At 35.5% G+C, this 25,428-nt stretch overlaps 1 protein-coding gene across 4 annotated transcripts in view; it reads left to right on the forward strand.

Annotated features, from left to right (window-relative positions):
- CSRNP3 (cysteine and serine rich nuclear protein 3) overlaps positions 1-25,428 on the forward strand; it is a 144,240-nt gene that overhangs the window by 67,878 nt on the left and 50,934 nt on the right. For 3 of the 4 annotated variants that reach the window (XM_074363817.1, XM_010971401.3, XM_074363818.1), the window contains exon 2: positions 1,746-1,916. In XM_074363817.1, coding sequence (XP_074219918.1) covers positions 1,746-1,916 — 171 coding nt within the window. Of the gene's footprint in view, positions 1-908; positions 1,917-25,428 lie in introns of those variants that run through there. The other variant, XM_074363816.1, reaches the window with a different exon arrangement.

Raw genomic sequence — 25,428 nt, forward strand, 5'->3', positions numbered from 1 at the left:
GGAACTTTACTTAAAATATCTTTTTTTTCTCTCCATCCTACTCAGATATGCATGAACATTTTATGCATTTCACACTCTTTAAGATGGAGAAAAATAATGTGCTAATCTGAATAGTGGTAAAATCAGTGTCAGAGTAGAGATTTGATTCTCAAAAGAGTGGACAGCATAGTATCTTATTGCTATCAGTTATCTCCATTGTTAATAAAAGTCATGAAAAAGACATGAATTAGTAAAACAAAGCAGAACAAGAATCTGGGGCTATTATCATTTCCATGGAGCCCAGCATAGTGGATGTTAGCTCCTTGAGGGCAAGTAACACATTCTACTCCCTTTTGTATCCCTTACTCCAAATTGAAATTAATGATACTTAAGAGACATCTATTATGATACTTAATTTTACAAAAAATCACACCAGAGATGGACAAAGAAGATTTTGACTGGGAATTGAGTGTTGGGTTATATAACTCTTCAGGGCTGGTGTATGGACACACCCAAGGAAGGAAAAGTCCAAGGAGGGAGCTGCTGGAGAACAGAATAGAAATTAGACAAGTGGTCCTCCAATTTGAGTATGCATCAGAAGCACCTGGAGGGCTTTGTAAAGCCCAGAGTGCTAGGTCCTACCCCCTGGGAGTTTCTGACTCAGTAGATCTGGAATGGGGCCTGAGACTTTGCATTTCTAACCATTTCCCTCCCAGGTGATACTGATGCTGCTAACCCAAGTAGCTGACTGAAAACTACTGAATTAGATTTGGAAAGCTGGCCCCACTGAGGGGATCTGGTCAGACTGCCAGCCCTGTGATCTGCACAGAGAAGGGGTGATTTCAGAGATTTCTGAGGATAGTACCTAGATAATGTAACTAAGAACTCAAATGGGAGTTAAAATCAGCTGATGTAAATGAGGTGGAAGATAGAATGCATGGAATCAACTTAGTAATACTTTCAGCTAAGTTAATTTAACAATGTAAGACCATGTGCATATATCCAGGCTAGTTTATATGTAAGCTATTCCTAAAAATACCCTTACACTGCAAGGAAATTTTATGCCCATCAGCTGACTGTGCACATGTCAGGGTAAATGGGGAAGGTGGAGAAGGGCAGCTCAAGCAGAGGGGAAAGCCCATTTATCTTAGAGACTGGATTTAGGAGAAACCATGCCCACTCCTCACACTAGTCTTCCCACCCAATTAGTGCTACATTCCAGTTAAATAGCCTTAGGAGGTTTCTGAAACAGCAACCGCTTCAGCAACCAGGAATCATGGGGATATTGTAATATTTAAATGGAAACTATCTCAAATTTAGACCTGATTTCATATGCTTCATTGTGCTCAACTAATTAGGTTTCTTGCATTTTAAAATTTGAGTATGAAATTTTTGCATACTTATCTGTGTTCCTTCCACTAATCATTTAGGCCTTTGGGGAACATTGGCATTTGTTTTTGTTAAAGAATTTTATGGACTCAGGTGGATTTTCTCAATCTGCCAACAAAAAGGAATAGAGGTATTACATTAAAATGAATAATTTTTTAAAAATGATACATTTTGGTAAGCAAATTGTCAAATGCTCATATCTCATTTAATTTCATTTTTGTTAATTTGAAACTTAAAAAAAAAAAAAAAACTAGTGATCCTTTCAAGGGAAAGCTCAGCTCGTGTAAAAAAAGCCACAAAAAATGACTCCGGCGACCTTGGCTGCACATCCAGCGGTCAAATGTTTCAATGCTCTGTTGCTCCCATTCCTGTTACAGGTACATGTGACAGTGCTGCAGCGATGAGTGGAATTTTAAAGAGGAAGTTTGAAGAAGTTGACGGCTCCTCACCCTGCTCCTCTGTGCGGGAATCTGATGATGAAGTTTCCAGCAGTGAAAGTGCTGACAGCGGGGACAGTGTCAATCCGTCCACTTCTAATCATTTTCCCCGTGAGTAAGGAAACCATACCTGAAGCTGATTGTCTGGTTCTACAGGGAAAGCAATTGTATCACCTAGGTCATTTTTTAACTTCTATTACTGGTTTTGTTTTGCTTTTTATAATTGAGCTGGAAAAAAAAAACATGATTAGGTGAAAATGAAATATTTTTGAGGCATCCGTGAATTCCTTTATTTAGACTGCTTTTGGCAGTGGCCCAAAGTGAAAGTAAAATAATCTATATTGGAAAAAAATATTTGTAGTTAATATGGTAAAGCATTATTGTCTAAATAGCATATAAAAATGTCCCCAAAGATAATCCACATGATAGGAAATATGATTAGCAAATATTTTAAAGCATTTAATAGTGTTAACCAATGGATTCAATGAAAAAATAATATTGTTATTACTTTTCGAAGGAAGCATCCTACTATGGCAGAAATGATACTCTAGGAGAAAATAAGGGGAAAGAATGTATTTGGGAGTGGGAGGTCGAGGTAACAATGAGAATGAGCATGGCCAACCATGCATTTAAAGGTGGAAAAGCAGCAAAACTCTCACAAGTGTGCGAGTGAGTGCAATTTTTACCTCTTTTCTACTCTTCTCTTTCTTCTCTTATTTCTAAGAATAATATTTAAAGCCCACAAAGAAAAAAAAGATGTATGCTTTCTCTTTTTCCTTTTTCTGCCACACTGTAACATCATCCCTTCCTGTCAGGCAAGGTACTGTGAAGTTTGAAGGACTGATGAGAAAATGTCATAAGGTAATACAATCTACAGACTAGAGGAAACTGACTAGTAATAGCTAAATAATCTTGAATTTATGTTTTCAACAGGAAGATTTTAATATATCATGATATCATGATAGGTAAGTAGTCTTAGTTTTTCTGTTTTTCAATTTAGTAGCTGATTTTATTAATATATGATTCCATAACATAGAACAGAAATGTGACAACCCAGAAAACCAAAAGAATTAACCATATTTTTAAGAGTTAATAAGGAACTCAATAAAACTGCTGAACATGAAACAAACATACTAAAATCAACGGCATTCCTTTAAGCAAATGAAAGTAAGAGAAAATGTAATAAAAGGACAATTACAGTTATAACAGGAAAAAATTGTAAAATATTCAGGAACAAGGTTTTTGTGTGATGTAGGTGATCTACAAATACTATGTCATGATGATATGAAATGGGCTTGTGTTTTGATTCGAAAGAAGATACATGTTTACCTATTTAGTTTTAATATTAACAGTGATAATAGCAACAACATGATCATCTAATGGGGTTTTGTAAATATTGAAGAGCAAGTGAGAGAATACACATGAAAGAACTTTGTAAAATGTCAAGTACTAAGCACATGTTATATTAAAAATTATTCTCATAGTTAACATTTATTGGGTACATGCTATGTTGCAGTAGTTTTATATACATAATCCCTACACTTTACAGCAACCTTGGAAGTACCACTACCTTCAATTTACAGAGGAAATAACTGAGGCTCAGAGAGGCTAAGCACCTAGCCCAAGATCACACAGGATTTAAGCCAAGACTTACATATATATATGTGTATCATAAATATATGTGTATATATTTATGTGTCCCACTCTACAGTCTTCACCTTTTCCATTATCTCATTCTGCCCCTTAATTATATAATATTGGGCTTTTAAATGTTATTTATTGTGAGTTAGAAACTTGAATTAATGAAGAGACAGGTTATGTTTGTGGATATAAAGGTAAATCCATTGAAGCTTCCTAAATTAATTTATAAATATAAAAGTATAATCTCAATAAAACCCTCAGCTGGATTTTCTCAGAAGGTGATGGAATGATAAAAATTTATTTGGAAACATAAGCTAATGAGAATAAAGGGGTATTTTCTAAAAGAAGCTATAAATGTTGAAAAGCCATTTCAGATAGCAAACTATAGTAGAAAATTATATAATGTAACTTTTTTGGTACTGTGCTAGATCTAGGGAAATAGAGAAAATCTCAATGTGCTATAGATAAGAATTTTATATATACATGTATATATAAAGAGCATTATAAAACAATGGGAAAGAGGAATATTTAATAAATGGTTGAGATATTAGAGTTTGAAAAAGAAGAAATTCAGGTACACATCTCACAACGTATGCCAAAATACATTCCAGATGGATTAAATAGCTAAATATTTTTAATCAAATTTTGGGGGAAGTTGCTGTTTGTTAGACATTTGGTAGGATTGTTGTCTGAGCTTTGAAGTAACAGAAAAAAGTCACATTGCAAAATGCTTAACATATTTAATAATATAAAAATATTAAATATACCTACTCCCCAAAAAAGCCCAAAGTGAAAGTAAAACCGTCTATATTGGGAAAAAATATTTGCAGCTAATGCAGTGAAGCACTATTGTCTAAACAGCATTTAAAAAACACCCCCGAAGATAATCCACATGATAGGAAATATGATTAGCAAATATTTTAAAGCAATTAACAGCAATAGTAATAACAGCAAAGATTAAAATAATACTAATAAGATTTCATTAGTATAAAATCATGGAAATTTCATCTCCATAGAAATTAGCACTCCTTCCTCCAGTAAAAAATAATAATACTTAAGTGCTGGTGAAGGTCACAGTACAAATTTTACGATCATACATATTGATGTTGATGGCACTGAAATTTAGAAAGCACTTTGGAAGTGGTAAGAGCCGTAGTAATGTTCATCTCTCTGTACTTCAGAGAATTTATCTGCAGGGGGAAACACCAAAAACACAGGGGAAAATGCATAATTGAAAATGTTGGTTGCTGAAATGGATAGTACCAAAAAATGGGAATTGGGGCAGGGAAGAGGAAGGTGACATGTCCAAGAGTGGGGAAATCAGCCATTAAGTTATGGTAGCTTATAAAATTATTTTCATGAGAGTTATGAAGACTTAAGAGATAATGTTCAGAAAAGCACAACACAAAATTTTACTTACACCGTCAGGGGAAGTCTGTGTATCATGGGCAGTAAATGGTCAGGTACTCTAAAAACTGAAAGTGATTTGATTTGTTGACATGTTAGAATAATAGATGAATTTTCATATTTATTAATTTTTCCCTATTGAAGAAAACAGACATATTTCATGATGTCCAAGAGGTAATTGAAATGTTTCAACTCATCATCTATTATCAGTGGTAGTTGGCAGTGATTAGTTTACTAATTGCTGATTTAACTTTGTATTAAATGAAATCTAGCAGAGATTTTTCATGATTTTTAAAGATAATTAAAGGAGGAAAAAGCAATAAAAAGACAAATTCTCTCCAGAATATTTGCTGTGTAAAAGATCTGAGCATATTAACCAATGTGAGAGGAATGGCTAAAAGGATTTCTTGTTTCTGGAAATGTATTTCAGATTATTTGATAGTCTAAAAATTGATGCACGAACTTTTATAAGATACTTCATTTATTTTTTCAGCTAAATTAAAGTATGTACTTACCTGCAGTCTTATTTACATGTGAATCTGTGGACATAAATTTTTAGAAATGTTGTTATTGATGAATCTTATTTCTTTAATATATTTTCCTACTTTCAAAAATAAGAATTACCCTAGAGTAAAGAAGGATTTTTGATGACAATCAAATTTGTGTAGTATTAGGAAACCAAATTTAGTTTCACATTGAGCTCTTTTAAAATACGGTTATTTAAATCACACTTTTCATGAGCTCATCTATCAAATTTAAAATGTCACATGCAATCAGTGCTTTATAAGCACTAATATATTGTGTAATATAGCATTTTGCTATCATTGCAAATGTAAGACTTGATAAGAGTGTGTGGTACATGTTAGCAGCTATGGTAGAAAATTCCATGCTAGTCTAAGCCTTCTGGAAAGATATTCAAATTGCAGCACATCACATTATGAAAACAAAAGCTTCAAAATTAAATTCAGGAAAGGCATTATGCCTTTTTCCTTGGACTTTTGAGTTTCGCTAGGCAACTAGCATACTTACTAGCAATCAACCAAGGTTATATCTTGTACTTCCCTTGAGATAGAAGCAGCTGGATTCTGTATTGCTGTGGAACGCTTTGTTTCATCAAATCCCTGTGGCTCTACAGCCAATCAGCCTGTGCTTGAGGGCTGTCAAAAGGAGAGCTACAGAGAAGCTGGAGAGAATGATTTTTTTCTGCCCTCCAAGGTTCTTGGCACTTCACGCAAGTAATGAGAAGCTGTATGATGAAACAGCCTCCAAAACAAAGTCATATTTTTTCCTGAAATGGAGTGTTTCTACAAGTAAATGTAAAGTATTTAGGAAATAGGACTATCAAAAGGTAAAATGATGGGTAGTGTAAATTGCACGTGAAACCAGGTAGTAGATGTCTTACATAGGAATAAGATTTTCTGATTTACAAGATGCTTTCACATTCTTGACCTATTTGGTATCCAAAGACTGTTGTGTGATTAGGAGCCATTGTGCTCATCTTATAAAAGTAGAAATTAACATTCAGAGAGGTATTATTAATTTATCCAAGAGCTGAGATTATAACCCATGTTTCCTTTCCTCCCTCCTTCCTTCCTTTCTTACTTCCTTCCCTTTCTCTCTGAGTACATAGGGCATAAATATGCTGCCATGTGCATGCAAGTCACAGTCTTTCTCCAATGTCATTTCCCTCCCACTGACTGCACTTTTCATAGTGGTATTAGAGATAAAGCATCAATAGAAATCAGATCTTGACATGAAAGTTTGTGCTGGAATTATGACCAGAACATACCTACTCTCTTTACCAAGCAGTTAAAATGCATTGAAAATTTAGATCCATTTTCAACAAATATAGCTTATCTTACATTACATGCTCCATGGTAGCTGCTTTCAGACATGTCAAAAGGATAGACTGCAGGTAATAAATATAACTCGGAGATTTGGTGACAGATCATGTCTACTCAGCATTGTGGCAGTAATTTGACAACTTACTATAGCAAAGACAAATAGCAGTCTACCCCTGAATCAATGATTTTTCAAACAATGGAGGAGTGTTTAGGCAGAAACTGAACACAAAAATTTTAGGGAAGCCTTTGGACAGGACATAGGACCACACAACCCTCAAAAGTTCCTTTCTACCCTGTGGTAATATGGTTCTAAGAACAAGGATCAAAAAAGTATCTTAAGTTACATCAGAGACAAGTAGGAAAAGATAAGCAGCATAGATCAAGGCACCTCTGAAAAGCTACTGTTAAACTGAGATCCTCAGCCTCTCTGCATCTCCTTATATTGGAAAAGAAACAGTTTACCTGGCCTTGTGAGATCAGACCTTCAACCAGTTGCAGGTCTGTTATACCAGCTAATGTCCTTATCTGAACACCAGACATGGATGAGTTGAATCATTAAATGTTAAGTTTAGTTTAGTGGAAATATGAGAGTTAAGTAGTTGGGACAATTATGAGTACAGGAAGATAGATACGAGTTAGTGATCCTCTTGGAAAGTACTCACTTGAATATGCGATAAAGGCTATTGACTGATACAGTGGAGTTGTTTTCAGATCATTTCATCTGAGAGATCTGAGAGATTCAGGATGATGAATCAGAAATAGTCAGTCATTGCTGCCTCCTGTGATCTTACTTAGACCATCCTTCAGGCTGAAATGTCTTCTCTTTTGCCTCTCAATCTCTTGACAGTGAAGTTCTGTACCTGCTACAAGGTTCATATCAAATATTTTTCCATGAAAGCTTTAAGTCTCTCATTCTACTCATCTCTTTTGCCTAAATATCCTGGTATTTCACCAGTATTCAAGAACTTGAGCAGCGGTTTTCTATCTTCTTTCCATCCCAGCATTTCCCACCAAACCATGATGTCAGTAGCATTGTGCTGGCTCATTGAACCATTAGCCTCGTATTTCTTTGAGCACCTCTGTCCTAAAGTCTTCTGTTCCATTCACATCCTTACCTCCATTTCATTTAGCTGCTTGTGTACACAGCTTCACCCAGAAGAGTTTTATAAACTAATGCAGCTCTACTACTGAAATATCAAGTTTCCCCTTTTCCTTTTACTTCCTTCTTCCCCCTACCCACTTTTTTTAACCGCATCCTCTTGTTTTCCCCAACACAGCACTCACTTCTTGTCTTTACTTAAGTTTCCATCCTTTACATTTGCTCCATTATTTCAGCTTTTTTTTTTTTTTTTTGGTGGCCTGGACTGTTAACCATTTTCCTCCCATATCCTTTACTTCATATTCCATTTTTTTTCAAAACACCTGAACACTTTTAAAGAAGTTTTGGAGAAAATGACAAACCTGTGTGTTCTCAAACCTGGCTACCCATAATTGCCACACAACCATCCTCCTAAGGTGCCCACAGTCAGTTTCTCTTACATCTCAAAGCACTGAGTATTTATTAGACTCATCATGTCCCTCCACCTCCTACCTCATAGTCAGCAGATCAGCTTGCCTTCCTACTTGTCCTTATCTGCATGTCCTTAACTTCCACCTTTGATCAGGGCGCTCAAAATGCGTTTTAAAGGAGTGAGTGTAAGCTCATCAAAAGCAGGAACTAGGTCCTTGTATGTCTAGCATATAGTAAACACTTACTAAGTATTTGTATGAATGGATGAATGAACACTAATTAAGCCTTTACCATTTGTCATTCAGTGCACTAGTACTCGGAGCTGAAAATATAAAAGTAAACGACACATGATCCAGTATCTGTAGAAACTTATAGTCTAATAGCTCTTCAGCCCTTCTCCAAAATTTATCACATTCTGTTTTTACATTAGTGTTATTTGTGCACATACTTTATCATTTTGGAGATTTATAGAGCTTAAGCACATAGTCTTCTCAGCACTGAGACTGGTGATGGTTCAGCTACTATTTAATACTTGATAAATAGCACTTAGCTTTGTAAAGAGTTTTCTTTTTTCAATACAACTAAGTCGCATAAAGAAAAAAAAAAGATGCATTTGTTGTAGGACTTCATAGTGACATGGACATTAGTGGAAATAAATACCAATTTACAAGCTAACTCTGTAATTTATGATTTTGATGGGTGTCATTGTGATATATCAGGATCCTGATTTCTCGGTTATCATATCTGAATATGTGTAATGGTGAACTGTATTTTAAATAGGATCTCATAGTAATTGTGTATTCCTAACATGCACGTGTACCTGTCTGGTTTCGTTTGCTTTTATACAGCTTTCCTAGGCAGACACACCACTGTTCAATTGGACGCTGTGTGGCTGTTTAGGCAGTAGCTGTATAACACACTAGAGAGAATCCATGTTGCTTTCACTTTCACCATCCTTTGAATCGGGTAGAAAGAAAAGGCATTACCCAGTCAAATCACTGACATAAGTATAGTTCCTTTAGTTGTCATTTGGTTTGGCTTAAATTTAAAATCAAGACCTCACATTTAGCCTTAATAAATGTAACTTATTAGATTGAGCTCTTTATTTCAGCCTATTGAGATTTGGCAAAAATTCTGCTTTTGTCTTATTTTCTTTCCCCCCACAATCACATGTTATATAGCATATCTCTAATCTGTCCACTTACCTCCATCTGTGTTGCACCCTCCCCACCTCCCCTCCCTGTACCTATGACTGCCATCTCTCTCCTGGACTGCTGCAGGAGCCTTCCAGCTGCTCTGTGCTTCCTCTTCTGTTAGAAACTCAGCCTCTTCTCGATGCAGGCGTGTATTGGATCACATTACTTTCCTATTAAGTCCTTAGGTTGCTTTCAGTTGTATTCATTACCTCAGCCTCCAAAACTCCATGGCTGAGCCTGTGCTCTCCTCCTCAGCTTCCCCTCCTACCTTCCTTCTGTCTCCAAACTCCACCCACACTGACCTTGACTCAGTTCTCTGAATGTAGGAAACCTTTCTTGCCCTAAGATCCTTCCTGGAACAGTCCTCCCATGACTGACTCTTTATATTTCAGGTTCCAGCTTAAGTATCTGCTCTTTAATGTCGCTGTCTCTGGTCACCCCATCCAAGGCATGCAGGTTCAGAGTTTTCATTGCTTAGTGATATGTATGGAAGTTTTTACAGGAAAAATGATAGCTATCTTGTAGTTACTTTCCAATAACCCCGCAAAAAAAAAAAAAAGAAAAGAAAAAAGAAAGAGATCGATGAAATTTAAAAAAGAGATTTAAAAAAAGTACACTCTACTTGTTTATTTAATTAAAATTTTACGTATTAAGAAATATGTAGATACAACTTATCCTAAAATTTCTGTGAAAGGATCAAGGGCTAAAAAAAATGACCAAGTAAAATTTTGAAAAAGATTAAGAAAAGGGGAAGGTGTGCTTACCCTAACATATCTCAATACTTAAAATGCTATAATAGTTAAAACACATGACTGCACATGGAACAAATAGCTTAGAAACAGACCAACATTTAAATGGCAACTTAGTTTGTGTCAGAGGAGACTTGCAAATGAGTTGGGAAAGGAGAGACTGTTCCAGTGAATGTCCTTTTAACAGCTGGCCTCCCACATTGAAAAAGATAGAATTACATCCCTACCTCATACCATATATGAAAATAAATTTTCAATGAACTAAATACCTAAATGTAAAAAAAGGATAAAAAAACTATAAAACTTGTATAAAAAATTTAGGAGAATGTCTTTATGTCAAGTATGATACAAATAACACAAAGCATAAGAAAATATGATATATTTGAGTATATTGAATTAGGCTTGTGTATGACCAAATAGGCCATCAGAAAAGTGAAAAGATAGGCCACAGACTGGAAGAAAATATCTGCAATTCATTAGCTGACAAGGACTTACTATTTCAACAGGAAAGGAACTCCTGAAAAATAAGAAAGAGTCAATCTAGTAAAAAAAAAAAAAAAAAAAAAAAAAAATAGCCATAGACTGTAGACATACAATACACAGAAAAAAAGGCTAATACAATTATGAACAGATGTTCAATTCTGTTAGTAATTAGGGAAATTATAATAGAAAGAAAGCACTATTTTACACATATTATCAGGTTGGCAGAATTTTAAAGTTTGACAATATCATGTATCGACAAGAATGCATTGAAACGGAGCTCTTACAATGCGAGTGTGTCAGATGGTTCAGCCATCTAGGAAATCCAGTAGTGAAAAATCAAAAGAAAGATTAATCGTCCCTCAGAATAGGATTGGATAAGCTATAGTTTGTTCCTATAATGATGAATTGGGTAACAGATTGAACTGCACAGTCAGGTTTACGTGTGTGTGTGTGTGTGTGTATGTATATACACAGTTGAGTGAAATACAGTTGAGTGAAATACAGAAGTTGCAGATAAGACAGTACTTACATAATTAAAATACAGACCAACGCTCTATTTTACAGAAGTAAAAACATATGGAAGAAGCGACAGACAACAATGTGAGGATCATTGCCTCTGGAGATGAAGGGTGTAAGAATGGGTGGTGGGTGCGTTAGCTGTACTTTCTCACTTTTATTTATATTTTTTTTAACATTTTTTATTGATTTATAACCATTTTACAATGTTGTGTCAAATTCCAGTGTTCAGCACAATTTTTCAGTCATTCATCGACATATACGCACTCATTGTCACATTTTTTTCTCTGTGAGTTATCATAACATTTTGTGTATATTTCCCTGTGCTATACAGTGTAATCTTGTTTATCTATTCTACAATTTTGAAATCCCAGTCTATCCCTTCCCACCCTCCACCCCCCTTTTATTTATATTTTAAAAGGAGCAATCTAAAGAAAATATGTCAAATATTAACATCCATTAAATATGGATAGTGAGTACATGTTACATCTGGAAGTTTGAAATATTTTATAATTTTTAACAAGTTGTACGTATCTTGCTCTTGGGATGAAAGTCTATGGATCACCCCACTCTCTCCATTTCTATTATTTTCTTTCTCAGCACCTTTTTTTTTCTCCTTCATAGTGCATGCCACAATTTGCGACTCTTTTATAGTGTATTTGTTTACTTTTGTGTATCAGTTTTCTTTACCATTGTATTCCTAATAGGGAAAGGCAGAAGAGCCCTGTGGCACATTAGAAACTTCCAGGCCAAATTTAGTCATTAAGTAGAACTAAATTGAATATATTTCTTCAGAGCCTTCCTCTTGTCCACGTGATAGCCAAGTGACATTGTCAAATGTTTTCCTAAAATCCTTTCACAGACATTCATTGCCTGTGTCCTAAAATGTAGGGCGCCATTTCTTTCCCAGGTGTCAGGCTGTAGGCTGCACAGTGATATCTAGAAAAACCACCATTGGAATTTGCTTCTCGTGCTTATAAAATACACTACACTCTTATACTCTATATGCAGTAAGTCCCACATAACCCTTTTCCCCTCTATGGTGTTAAAATCAAATATTGTTTCTTTTAGTTGATTATTGGCAAAGTAGCTGCTTGTGTTTGGAAGCTGTTGTAGAAGAAAAATATTTAGGTTTGCTATGATTTTTCTTTTCCCTATGCATCAGTTTAATTTGTGAGAGTGAAACTCTATTGCAAATTTCTTCAGTTTCTTATGATTGAAAAAAGTCACGACTGAGGATCTAGAAGATCCTCAGTCTAGTTTTGGTTCTGTTACTGGTAACTCTGACCATGATTATATCCTGTTTTTTTCATTTGAAAAATGTGCAATTAGATTGATTTTCAAGGTAGTTTAAATTGCATAGGATTCCTTTTCTCTCCAAACATAATATGCCTCTGATAGTCTTTAGTTTTAGTTGTTTATAGTATCATACTTGAAAGCATCTATGTTTTCAGTGTTTATTTTTATGCTTGTGTACCATTAGCGTACCTATATATAAGTCCAATAGAATATTCCATTTAGTGCTTTTAGTTTGTAGGTTCCACACCAGGAAGAAAAAGAAAATCATGTGAATTTTGTTATATTGGTTACATTTTGGGATGCCTTAATTAAAGAGATAATGCACTCCAAGTATCATACACTAGATCTGTAAAAAGGACAGTTTAATAAAGACTGAGTAAAAATAAGTGATGATGTTGGAATAAGGTTGTTCCATTGACAGTGAAATATTGGAGAAATAAATAGAATATTCATGTACATAGACAATTTTAAAAAATTATCTTCAAAGCTGTCTTTAGCTGAAATGTATGAGTGAACACTGGAATATCTCATTACCACACAGGAATATTCTAACTGAAAATTTCTAATGAAAACGACAAAAGAGTGAAGAGTTGGAGGGAATGATTTATCTGGAATATGTCTAAAATGCATTGTCATTTGATTTCATAGAATGTTACTTATGAAACTAAATATCTACATTTGTCTCATTTATGTGCTAATTGTGTTTTAATATTGGTGAGGTCAACCCTGCTTGTCAACAGAATGTACAGGCATTTAGGCAATATATTTTAAGAGGCTTTACTGCCCTAAAATATCTCCTACCACATGACTGAAATTCCCACCATCAATGTCATCACTTTGGGTTGATTCTTTTGGGATGGCTATTAAAATCCACATGTCAGTGGCCTGTCTAGTCTCTAGTACTTAAAAATGTAATGTCTAGACTCAAATTGCCTACATTCTCATCAAAGATTTTTCTACTCAGAATAAAGTAATGTAATATCTCTGACATTTGGTTTCTTCATCTATACATAGGAATAAAAATAATATCTACATTATAAATTTGATGGTGGCTTAAATGAGCAAATACAGGCAAAATACTTCAGATTGTACTTGATATTTAGTAAGTGCTCGAGAAGTGTTAGCTATGATGATGATGGTTCCAATGAGGGACAACACCAATTTTATTAATGGTTATTCTGGAGCACAACCTACGTGGAGAATTGTTCTCCAGAGGAAAGAGACGTATGATAGCTGTGTTTTTGGTAGAGTAGAAGAGAAGTCTAGAAAAGGTCTAGATGAGAGAGGCAAATCCAAATATCTTCAGATCCAGGCAAGTCATAGAACTGTGAGAAAGTAGCCAGATGTATGATGTGAAGGCATGGCAGATCTAGAATAGACCTTCCTGAAAGGCTTTATATTTAATGATAACAATATACCTCTCAGCCAATGAAATTCTTCTTGAGGCTGTATTCAGTTTACTCACTGCCTGTTTGCTACTTCTGGTCTAGGCATTGGAACGTTGTTCAGGGGACATCGTGAGATTCAACACAACAGCCATAGAAGTAAGAATTTCCAGAGTATACTCTCCATTCTTGCTGGCAGTAGTCCTAAAATGTCATAAGGGTTCAGAATAATAATCATAGCAGTATAGCTGGCATTTATTGAATTTTTATTAAATATTCAGTGCTGGGTACTGCGCTTGCATTTTTCCTGTGTTATCTGACTTAATTAGCATAACCTATGAAGTATCTGATGCTCATTTCAAGTAGCTGCCCAGAATCACAAAACTAATATGTAGTAGGGCCAGCTTTTGATCTTTATGTCAGTGTGACTCTAGATCCTATACTTCTATATTATTATATTATATTGTTTTCCCATAATTATTGTTGGAAACAGCATTATGAATCCTTCTCATCCTTCTCATCACTTCTCAGACTTCTGAAAACATCTAACAGTTTGCAATTAATGATTTTATTTTATACTTAGAAAATTAAATCATACCCACATGGATTTCTGCAAAGGTTAAAATCAAGCCTAGATTAAGAACTGAATATCAGAGAAGAAGGTTTCATTGAGCAGGTCCTTTGAGGCTTCCATAGAAAGGTAAAGGTGCATGGTTAAGAGTTCCAACTGAGTATCCAATTCAGAAAAATATAGTCAAGTCCACTGCTAATTAATGAAATAGAACATAGATTCCATTTCAAATGAAAGAAGCTCAATAAATATTACATGGGTCGAGTTCAAAGTGAATAAGCTGTATTTGCTTACTACCTCTTTCTTTTGTATACAAATTCCAGGGTTGATAGAATCTTGTCCTCTTAGATTTTTCTGAAGCTGAACCACTTAGTCTTTTTCTGAGTGATATTTCCTTTTTAGAGTAAAGGGAGCAGGGAGGAAGAGTTGCTGACATTGTTATGATTGAAGGCGTAAGACTGGGCATTGTGGCACCTCCCAGCCAGGCCCACTTCCCTGCAGGAAGTACTTCAGAGCTGCAGAGAAGAGGGTGTCTTGGCAGCTGCCTCTAGTTTGATTGACCACATCAGGCTTTAAAAATATCTGTGGGCTCATTAGCAACAGCCATTTGCAGAGCTCTCTTGTAGAACATCTTAATGGAAACGTGAGAGCTTTCACGAGTGCACTCCAAGAGAGGATTTGTGGGAAATAGTCACAGCAGGTGTTTGATGTCTTTTGGACTTACTCTCCTGAATTCTAGGCACCATCAGAACATCAATAAAGTGTGACTTTTGTGTAAATACCAGGACAGAGAAATAAGTGTTGGCATAGGTATTTCTGGAAATTTTTCTGTAACATTTATCAAGGACAATTTACTAGAAGAAATGGATAAGTAACTTGAGGCTTAAAAGAAAGAGAGGGAGAGAAGGCAGGGGAGGAAGAGAGGGAGAAAGAAGATAATGCAGTTGATTGGACTGAAAATGTATACTTACGTACTCAGAATGTGGGATTAGGAATGGAAGAAAGGTAGCAAGCAGGAAAAGCATTGCAGTGTGGCAGCCTGTACTTGGCTCAGGTCCACAGCACAGATAGCAAGCAAGTAATAATATTCGTATTTAATGCATATGAGTATGCATTAAAAAAAACCAGAGGCTGCTATTCCAGTTAGCATTTCTTGAAGTTTCCAGTTAAGAGACAGAATCTATTGCAACCTCATAAGGGTGGGTTTCCTTTTGAATGGTAAAAGAGATGTGAGATTTTTAAAAAATGATGTTTACAACTATACTTTACATGCATTAATACGTTTAATTATCACAGCAATCCTAGGAAATGGCTATTACTTTTAATCCTAATTTTGCATATGAAGGAACTGGAATTCAGAGGTTAGTGACTTTTCCAGGGTCCTCCTGTTAGTACGTGGTGGAACCATGTTCAAACCTTGTGCCTGAGCTCTCGACCATACATCTTTACTTTTCTATGGAAGCTTCAAAGGACCTGCTCAATGAAAGCCCTTTTCTTCTCTGATTTACAGTTCTTAATCTAGGCTTGATTTTAACCTTTGCAGAAATCTATGTGGGTGTGATTTAATTTTCTAAGTATAAAATAACATCATTATTCCCAAAGTCTTCATTGTACAGCTTTTATTTGTATTGCCTAAAACATAAAGACATTTATACTTTACCGTATTTGCTCTTGCCTTTAACTCTTTTTTTAAAATAAAGACTACCTTATATTGTCTCCATAATAGTTACAAAACCACAAGGTGCTTGCCAAAGTATTACATGCATATTTGCCATATGCAAAGTTTTCTAACATTATTTTTGTGGTTATTCTTGGTAATCAGTTCTCCAACTTGCGAAATTGTATTTTGTATAGAGTAGCAAAATCGATCACCTTAGAATTCCTGGATAATAGAACTGTGCATGTTGAAGGAGTCTGTGTCAGAGTACTATATGACTTGCATTCATTTTTCCAAAGGTTTGAGGACATGTGGGTGAAAATATTGGCTGACCAAAATTTCAGAAGTGGAGACTAGATTGAAATAAAGAGGCATTTATTTGAGGTTTGTTAAGACTGCAGCCTGGGATACACAGATTTTAGAAGCACTTGAATTGTGTGCTCCAGGACTACAGAATGAGAGAGGCTTATAAAGGCAAAAAACTGCAAGGGTATATAAATTGTCGATAATTTTGGAGCTGGCAAGAAGTAAGGGTGCTTGTTAAGCAAGCATTTGTGGGTGTCTGAAATGACATAGTTGCAAAGGTTGGGGTGGGGCTTTGAAACTACAGGGTTGCAGCTAGCACCTGCTAGCAGATACTGTTTTGAAAATGGCTGGTGGTGTCCTCGAGTCTGACACAGTTTAGAGAAAATTTAAGTTCTTAGTGATGCAGAAATATGTCTGAAACCACATTCACAATAATAATCTGGCTCCATTTTGGATGCTGAATTATAGTTAACTCCATTTTCATTTTTAAATGATCTTACATATATCATCATAACCATTAAAATGGTGAAATTCTAAAAATATTGTTTTGCACTGTTTTGATGGTTATCATAATAGCTCTTTTGCTTTTATGTTTATTTTGTACTTTGAGTTATTCCCATAAATATTACATTGACATAAAATTGTATTAACTCACCAGCCATGGTGGGGTTATTTACACCACAGAAACTGGCAAACACCACACATCAGGGCTATCAATTTATTGTTTTGTAGATTGTGTAGACTTAAGAAAACAATGGAAAAAATTTGAATAATGCAAATTAAACTTAAAGTTATGTCATTTCTGTAGCTTTTACATTGTGCATACCACAAAAAGCTGAATAAATATTTTTCTAGTCAAAAATTATTATCCTACTTAGCAGAGAAGTCATTCGCATCACTGATGAATGAGTGGAGTTTCAACATGTTTTGATGTTTCATTTTCCTTTTACTCATTTACTTTGATGAAAATGGCAACCAATATCTTGACTACATTCATTTATCAGCTGCAACCAGAGTTGACAATGGATATAAAATTAGGCAAAATCAATTGATTAAATGGAATTACAATAGAGTATTTATATTTTATTATTTGCAAATAGTGTACTATGCATTCTTTTTTTAAGCCAGTACCTTTTGAATTCTCTTTCTTTTTTATTGAAGTATAGTTGATTTACAACATTGCAGGTGTACAGCAAAGTGATTCAGTTATACATATGTATATTTCTTTTTCAGATTTCATTTCTATTATAGGTTATTACAAGATATTGAATATAGTTCCCTGTGCTATAAGTAGGTCCTTGTTGTTTATCTATTTTATATATAGTAGTATGTGCCTATTAATTCCCAATTCCTAATTTATCCCACCCACTATCTTTTCCTTTCGGTAACCATATGTTTGTTTTCCAAGTCTGTGAGTCTATTTCTGTTTTGTAAATAAGTTCATTTGTAACATTGTTTTAGCTTCCACATGTAAGTGATATCATGTGATATGCATTCTTCATATAAATAAAATTTATAATTTTATGCATTTTTCTGGGGAGCCAATTGTTAACTAATCAATTAGCTCTATGATTATTGTTAAACCCACTAGTTTTTTGTGTGTTTTTTAAATTTTTTGCACCTTTCCTTTATTCTTTTGAATGCCCTGGGCATAAAATTTTAGTGTTTCTTAACTGATAACATGATATTTCGTTAATTTTCATAAATATTGACTCATTACAAATTGTTAAAACTGTAAGAATTGGGAGGAAAAGCCATTCATTACAATAAAATGAAAACAGAATTTGGGTACTAATTTGTAGATATTTAAGTATTTAAGAAAAATAATCCATCCTTTCTCTTAAATTTCTCAACCCATTTCCAGTCCTTTTATGCTGTAACCTTTTGTCTGACTTGTGATCAGTTAGCTCAGTTAGAATTTGAGTGTGGATATCAGGCACAATTCCAGACTGCCCACTGCATCAACTTCTCTCTCTTCCATGGACACAGGCTAGCCCCAGTTTAGATCAGATAGCTACACTGTCTATTCTTTGATTCTGCAGTAACTAGCTAGAAGATAAATAAGCAATTGAAAATGTACCACAGATATAGACAAACAGTTCAGAATGTGTGGTGCTCTATGATCTTTGTACACAGATTGTAGTCATATATTATACACCAACAAAAATATTCCATCTGCGACTTTTCAACACAGTGGTAGCAGTTCTTTTTGCTGTGTTGTCTTTAAACAGATGCTTGAAAAACTGAGTGTCTTTTTTCCCTTCTTGGAAATGGAAGTGTATTATCTTAGTAATATAGCCCTTGTTCGTCATCAACGTTAGCTATTACTTACTAACACTAGCACGCTACTGTTAATGAACTGGACTCTGAAATTCACAAAGTTAGGCACCCTTGTTGTGGAGAAGCAATAGCAACAGGAAGACATTGTGAACCAAGAACTAAACATATTGACATTTACACATGTTACACCACTTCATATAATTGCGAAGCCAGCATTAGGACATTTTTGCTATCCATTCATCTCTTCACGCTGTCTGCAGCCCACACAGAGCAAATTATATATGTGGAAGGATTATGGAGTGCTAGAAATAATAGCCTTTGTAGGGATAGGAAATGCTCTCAGGTTAATTGTAAAGGGTTTATTAGAAGAACTAAATTTGAGTTGGGCTGAAAGAATGATTTGGTAACGTGCTAGAGGTTGGAAAAAGAAGTATATAGCAGGATTTTGCTGGATTATCCTTATGAATGTTGTTATTTATGTGGTGTGAGGTTGGGAGGCTGTTCAGAAGTGTTGTAACATGTTAGGAACACATTCCTTTTCATTTAGACCCACCCTCTGCATTCTTTCTTTGGGAATGGTTAATATTAGGGCTTTCAAGCCATAAAGCCCTAAGTTACAGCCAATGTCGTGTGAGTGACTTGGTTTCTAATAGAAGGTGCATGGAGTCCCAGTAGTGTTCTGCATCACAGAACTACAGTAAAATCAGGGAAAAGAGCAAATCTCTTCTAATTTATAATTTTATCTAAAATTGTGTCTTCTGTGTCCTAATTTTCCACTTACGGAGTTGTGAAATGAAAACTGACAAGGTATTTTTTCTTCTTACTAAAACTTTTTGACTCAGATTCACACAATCTGAATACTATGGAATCATACTGACTCTTTTTGCGACCACAGAATATTTTATTACATTAGGAGTGAGGTTAGTGAGCAAATAGTGCTTCTTGTTGAGTTAGGTGGTTGGGGGCCACATGTGATTCCCACCCTCACCCTCCGTATTGGACCTCATGGATGCTGACAAAATCAAGAAAGTGGCAAAAATGTTGAAAGAATGTGTCTTTTTAAAATCAGTTATAAAGTTACACACACACAATGTAAAGCATTATCAAAAAGAGAAGAGTTGGAGCCTTAGACATTCTTGCCTTGTATCCTGTAGCTTATTCACTGGCAGATATCCTATTATAGGTAATTTTGACCAGTGGTATTTCCCTACTGGCTCAATCCAATAACAGAGGGACTAAGAAATTACAGGGATAAAGAGTTTAGAGAGTTCTTTCAAACTTTTAGTGAAGTTATGCATTTGATTATTAATAAGGCTAAACTTGCTACTCTGATTGGAAGAATAGACTTAGTAGGAGCAAGGCTTAAAAATCAAATACAAATTCTCAGATGAAGAGCATATATCTCTCTGCAGTGGGCACTCCAAGGAAATGTAACCTTTTTTTTCCCTTATTTTTAGAAGATTTTATGTATCACATAAGCAAAAATATTTAATTGCACATTTTTTAAAAAGTAGAATTAAAAGAGCCTTGTAATTAATAATTACTTATTACATGGTTTTCTATAAGTGTTATTGATAAAGCATATAAACACTTTAACTTTTTACAGTTTTTCTTTTTGATCAATTTGATTCAGCCAGAGTTATGCCATATAAACCTTCTAAAAATGATCTAAGTTATCTGGTCCTCTACTGTTCAAAAAAAGAGAAAAAAAGAATGAAATATTGTTAAGTGAATATTTTTAATTTTCTTTTTTTTTTTGTCAAATCTATGCAGATGCTGCTACAGTTAAATAAAACATATTCACTTAAAATAAAAAAAAAATAAAATAAATAAAACATATTCACTTAAAGTAATTACAAATCTAAAGTGGCTTTTTGTGTGTGTATTTCCCAGTTAACAGATAATGTGAGGAATGGTAATTTTGATATTAAAAGGGATATTACATTATAATCCCTTTTCTACAACCAAAATGTCAATGTTGCCTATGGGTTAAATGGCCTCAAGCTTTGTTTACCATCCCTCAATTTTATCTTCTCTTTCATATACGTGTGTGTGATCATTATATATATAAAATGATTTATGTATTAGGTAGGTAGGTAGGTAGGTAGGTAGATCTGTTCTTTAGCTGACCTCTCTCTAGTTTGCTTTTTTTCAAATTTACACATTAGGAGAGCAATGACCACTATATAATTACTTCACGCTCCTTACCTTATTTTCATGTATTTCCCCATTGTAAAAGAACATAAGGCTGTGGTCACATGCTGATACATCTTAAGCTGGGATTCAGAAACCGAACCAAACCAGTACCCGGCCTTGGTGGATAGTCTTGGATGACTGTAGTCCTGGCTGTTGTGCTGAGTCCTGTCCAACCACAGCTGTTCCTGGCAGCTTTTCCTGCAGGCGTCCTACCAAAATATTATTATTTGTGCTCTGCTTGCCTCCTTCAATCCCTTTTTTGTAATACTGTCGATGCCAGCTCCCGCTTTCTTTTCTGGCTTTTCATCTCACTTTTCTCCCAGCAGGCAAAATTGTCCTCAAGTATTCTTTCATTTGATATGCAGAGAATGGAAGACACAAAAAAATAAAACATAGCTTGGCCCTCAAGGAACTCCTAGTTTTAGTGATGGAAAAAGAAGATGCAGGCAGTATTCAGTAGAGCATAAAAAGAGTCAGTAGGAATAAGGAAACTCTGTGATGCAGCACAGAAGCAGAATATTACTGTGTAAAAGGGTATGGACCCAGAATGAGGGCATATTTGAGCTGTTTTGTTTTTATTTAATTGCAGATAATAGCATTTTTTTAGCTTTTTTTTTTTATTTTATTTTACCATTTTTAGGTGGAGGTACTGGGGCTTGACCTCAGGACCTCATGCATGCTAATAAACATGTGCTTTACCACGGAGCTATTACCAGCCCCCTACCTTTCTTTGTTAAGGATAACTTAGTATTCATTCTCATCAAATTCTCTATCTTTTCTTGTTCTTAATACAGTTTGTACCATTGAAAAAACTTAATCTCACCACATTTTAGTCTTTATACCTGTATGTACTGTGTGCACATACACACAACACAAACATGATTTGTCTTGCTTCCCCTGTTGCCTTGGCCTCATTTTCTCCTTGACTCTTGTTATTTTGACTTCCCACTTGATATTTCTACCTATGAGTGCTACTAAATGTTTCCACAGACAATTCAAATGTTTGTTTTGCTCTTTGGAGCCATCAGCTTTACCACATGGAGAATTTTCTTCGGATCATTTAACAGGTTCCCCTACTCTTAACAAATCTTGAAATGCAGAGAATTTCTCTTTGTGGTTGTCTTTCTATTCTATTTTGAAATGTCTCCTTTCTATAGTAAGGCATCTTACTATATTTCTGCAGTATTTTCCACACTGAAAAATAATTTCTGAAATTTCTGTGGCAGTCAGAAAAGATAGTATGTCTCAAATTGAATTCAAAAAGTTCTTCCTTGCAAATAAATATTTGTGATTCTAGCGGCCCATTTCCTTCTTTTATACATGTATTTTCCACCATGTTATTATCTAGCTAAGCCTCCTTAATTCTCATCTGGCTTTATAGATCTTTTGATGGGTTAGTTCTGGGCCTGTATATTTTTGTAAGAGTCAACATATATACTTATTATAATATATAATTATATATAGTATATATTATAATAAATATTAATGTATTATAGTTAATATATTAAAGACAGGCATATATTTAAATAGCTTTTCTTTAGTATCTATGTATGTGTTTGGCTGATGTAACAAAATAATAGCCACTTTAGCTACATTATAGATTATAGTTTATGGTTAAGGTTATTCTTTTTTACCCTGAAGAAATTGTTTTAACTACTTTAGATTGCTGAAATAAAATTTAAGGCAATGTATCATTCATTTAGTCAGGAAATAAATAATAATCTCACATTCATCAATTCCTGCCATAGTACCAATTATGGTTAAGGTTATTCTGTAGTTTAAAGAAAGTAGAATTTGTTTCTCCCTAAAATAAGGGTCACTCACTGCTGATATGACAGCTCCCTGGTTGTGGGAACTCAGGTTATGTACAATTTCCAGGTTGACTATTTGGTCTCCTGTCGCGGTGTTCACATTCCCTCTAGTGGGTAAGGGGTAAGGGAAGAATGGAGGGCAGAAAGATACCTCTTTTAAAAGCAAGACCCAGAAATCGCACGTGGGATTTTTACTCATACCCATTGGTCAGAAGCTAGTCACTTCATGACCCAGGTAACTGCTGGGGAGGCTGGGTGACTGCTTACAGTTATATCAGCAGAGAAGTCAAGATATTGATGAAAGAACTACCAGTCTGTATGCTAATCTACACTCCTGTATCACACTTTCTTCTCCTCCCACCCAGACCCTGGTCTTTAAATCCACTTGTCCTCCACCCCTCTGAAGAGTGTCCATGCAGACGCCTTTTGACATGACCAGGCTTTTGTACATCTGCACGTACTGTTTTGTTGACGCCCCTGTGCAGCAGTCTTCAGCAGGCAGATACTGAGATGCTGTGCGGTCACTGGTGGTCTCCCGCCCCTCTTCCGAGTTCCACTGTGGAGCCTCAGAGTCATCTTACAGGTGGCTGTGGTCTGGCCTTTCTCCCTCTCCCCTTCCACATAGAGCAATCTCAGGTGAAGTGACTGCCTGTCTCCTCTCCACAGAAGCCATGGTCTCCTTGTTGGGCTCATTTTTCCATTCTTCTCTGGAGCTTCTTGCCCCCCGCCCCCAACCCCGACAAACAGTAACAAGAGTCCCAGCTACCCTGTGCCGTGACACCAGCTCAGTTACCTTGTTTATTCTTTCCTCCTGTGCCCTAAAGATGATTCAGGAAAGCCATCTAGGAATTTGGGGGGGGGGGGGGGAAACAGTCCTTATTTTATATAACTTTGGCTTTTTAATAAAGAAGTTTTATTAACTATTTTATTTATCTTGAGCTCTTCCATATATATTCAGAAGCTAAAGGATAAAATAATCATTATCAAATCACAGGGCCAGGCTGGGATTTGGAATATAGACACCGCATCCTGGTTCCATGGGCCTCCGAAGGGAGCGAACAAAGGCCCCGGTCCCTGCTCGGCAGCATCACACAGAGGGCTTCCGTCCCGCCGTCCTTTCTTCTTCCTGAAACATCCGCCAAAGACAGTCTTTTTTTTTTTTAACTTTGATGTAAGCCGACCATTTCCTCTCTTTCAGGGACTTAAATGTCTACAAATTTTCTGTGGATTCGCTCGATTTTTTTCTCCTTGTATTTTTTCATTGAGTTGAAATTCACATAAAATAAAGACATTTTAAAATATACCATATTCAAGGTAGGATGTATTTTTAAAATTTTACTTTGATTTTCTTCATTTTATCATGAAGGGTCAAGATACATCTTTCATTTTTGCTTTTCTTATTTTTAAATTTTTAAATTAAAAAATGTGTATATATAAGATATACATGTTTTAATATACATATATAGTGAAATGATCACTGTAAATCTAATTAATACATCCATTTTCTCACATAGTTACCAACTCTGTGTGTGTGTGTGTGTGTGTGTGTGTGTTTGTGTGTGTGTGGTTAAAGCCCCTGAAATCTACTCTTAATAAATTTTGGTCTGCAAAACAATATTATTAACTAAAGTCATCAAGCTGTACGTAGCTCTCTAGGCTCATTCATCCTTTCTCAGTGCAGCTTTGTAAAGGTTCATCCATTCTGAGGCATCGTGGTTCCTACGGAGTTCCTGGCTGGCCAGCTGCTCTCATCCATTGTTAAACTGGTACCTCATAAATTTCCCCTTAGAGGTCCTCCCCTCTTCACAAAAACTGCCTGGTTTCCTCTTCTTAACTAAGTAGCCTTCTTTCCGTCCTTCAGCCCTCAAGGAAAGCCAAATACACTGAGGTTCTCACGTTTCCTTCCTCAGCCTCTCCCTATTTTCTCCTCCTTCCTAACACCTCATTCCTTTATTTATTCTGTCCACTCCAGTAGTCTCACCCACCACTCACTAGAAATTGCTTAGGTGCCAGATGTTATACTTGTTAATCTCCATAACCCAGTGAGGTAGATATTCTCATTTTACAAAGAGGAAACAGGCATAGGGAGGTTACAAAGCCTCAGAACAGTGGGAAACGAAATAGTGGCTGAGCCAGGATTGAAATTCCAGTCCTACTCTGAAGCCAACACTCTGTCACACTGCCCTTCAGTTGTATTTGTCACGTTATGTTTTTAAAGTCGTGCAAAGTAATTGAAACAACATGACAGTCCAAAAGATCCAGTTTCAAATCCTGACTCCATCATTTGGTCTGTGTTCTAGCCAAGTCAATAAACTTCTGAGTTCATTTTCTCACCTGTAACACGGAGCCAATTATCCGTTCTTTCTTTCAATAAATAATTTACCAAGCATCTCCTATGTGCTGGCCACAATTCTAGGCACTGAGGGCACATCCATGAGTAAGATAGACATTACCCTGAACTCAAGGAACCAACATTTTAGTGGGAAGACAGATAATGAATATATATATATATCATGTGGTTGTAAGCACGCTAAAGAAAAATAAAACGGGGAAGGAGAGTGTGAAAGAGGGGAAGAAAAGACCTTTACAAAAATGTGAACGTAAGCAGAGACCCAAAGTAGAAGAGGGAGCAACATGGAAATCTGGGATAAGAATATTCCAGGCAAAAGGAAATTGCAAAGGGCCAAAGGCTGGATTTAGTAATAACTAACTCAAAAGCTTGTAACGGTTATCTTACAAGTGTATATGGACTGGTATATTTCAGGTACATAA

This window comes from Camelus bactrianus, chromosome 5 (genome assembly GCF_048773025.1).
Source record: "Camelus bactrianus isolate YW-2024 breed Bactrian camel chromosome 5, ASM4877302v1, whole genome shotgun sequence".
NCBI lineage: Eukaryota > Metazoa > Chordata > Mammalia > Artiodactyla > Camelidae > Camelus > Camelus bactrianus.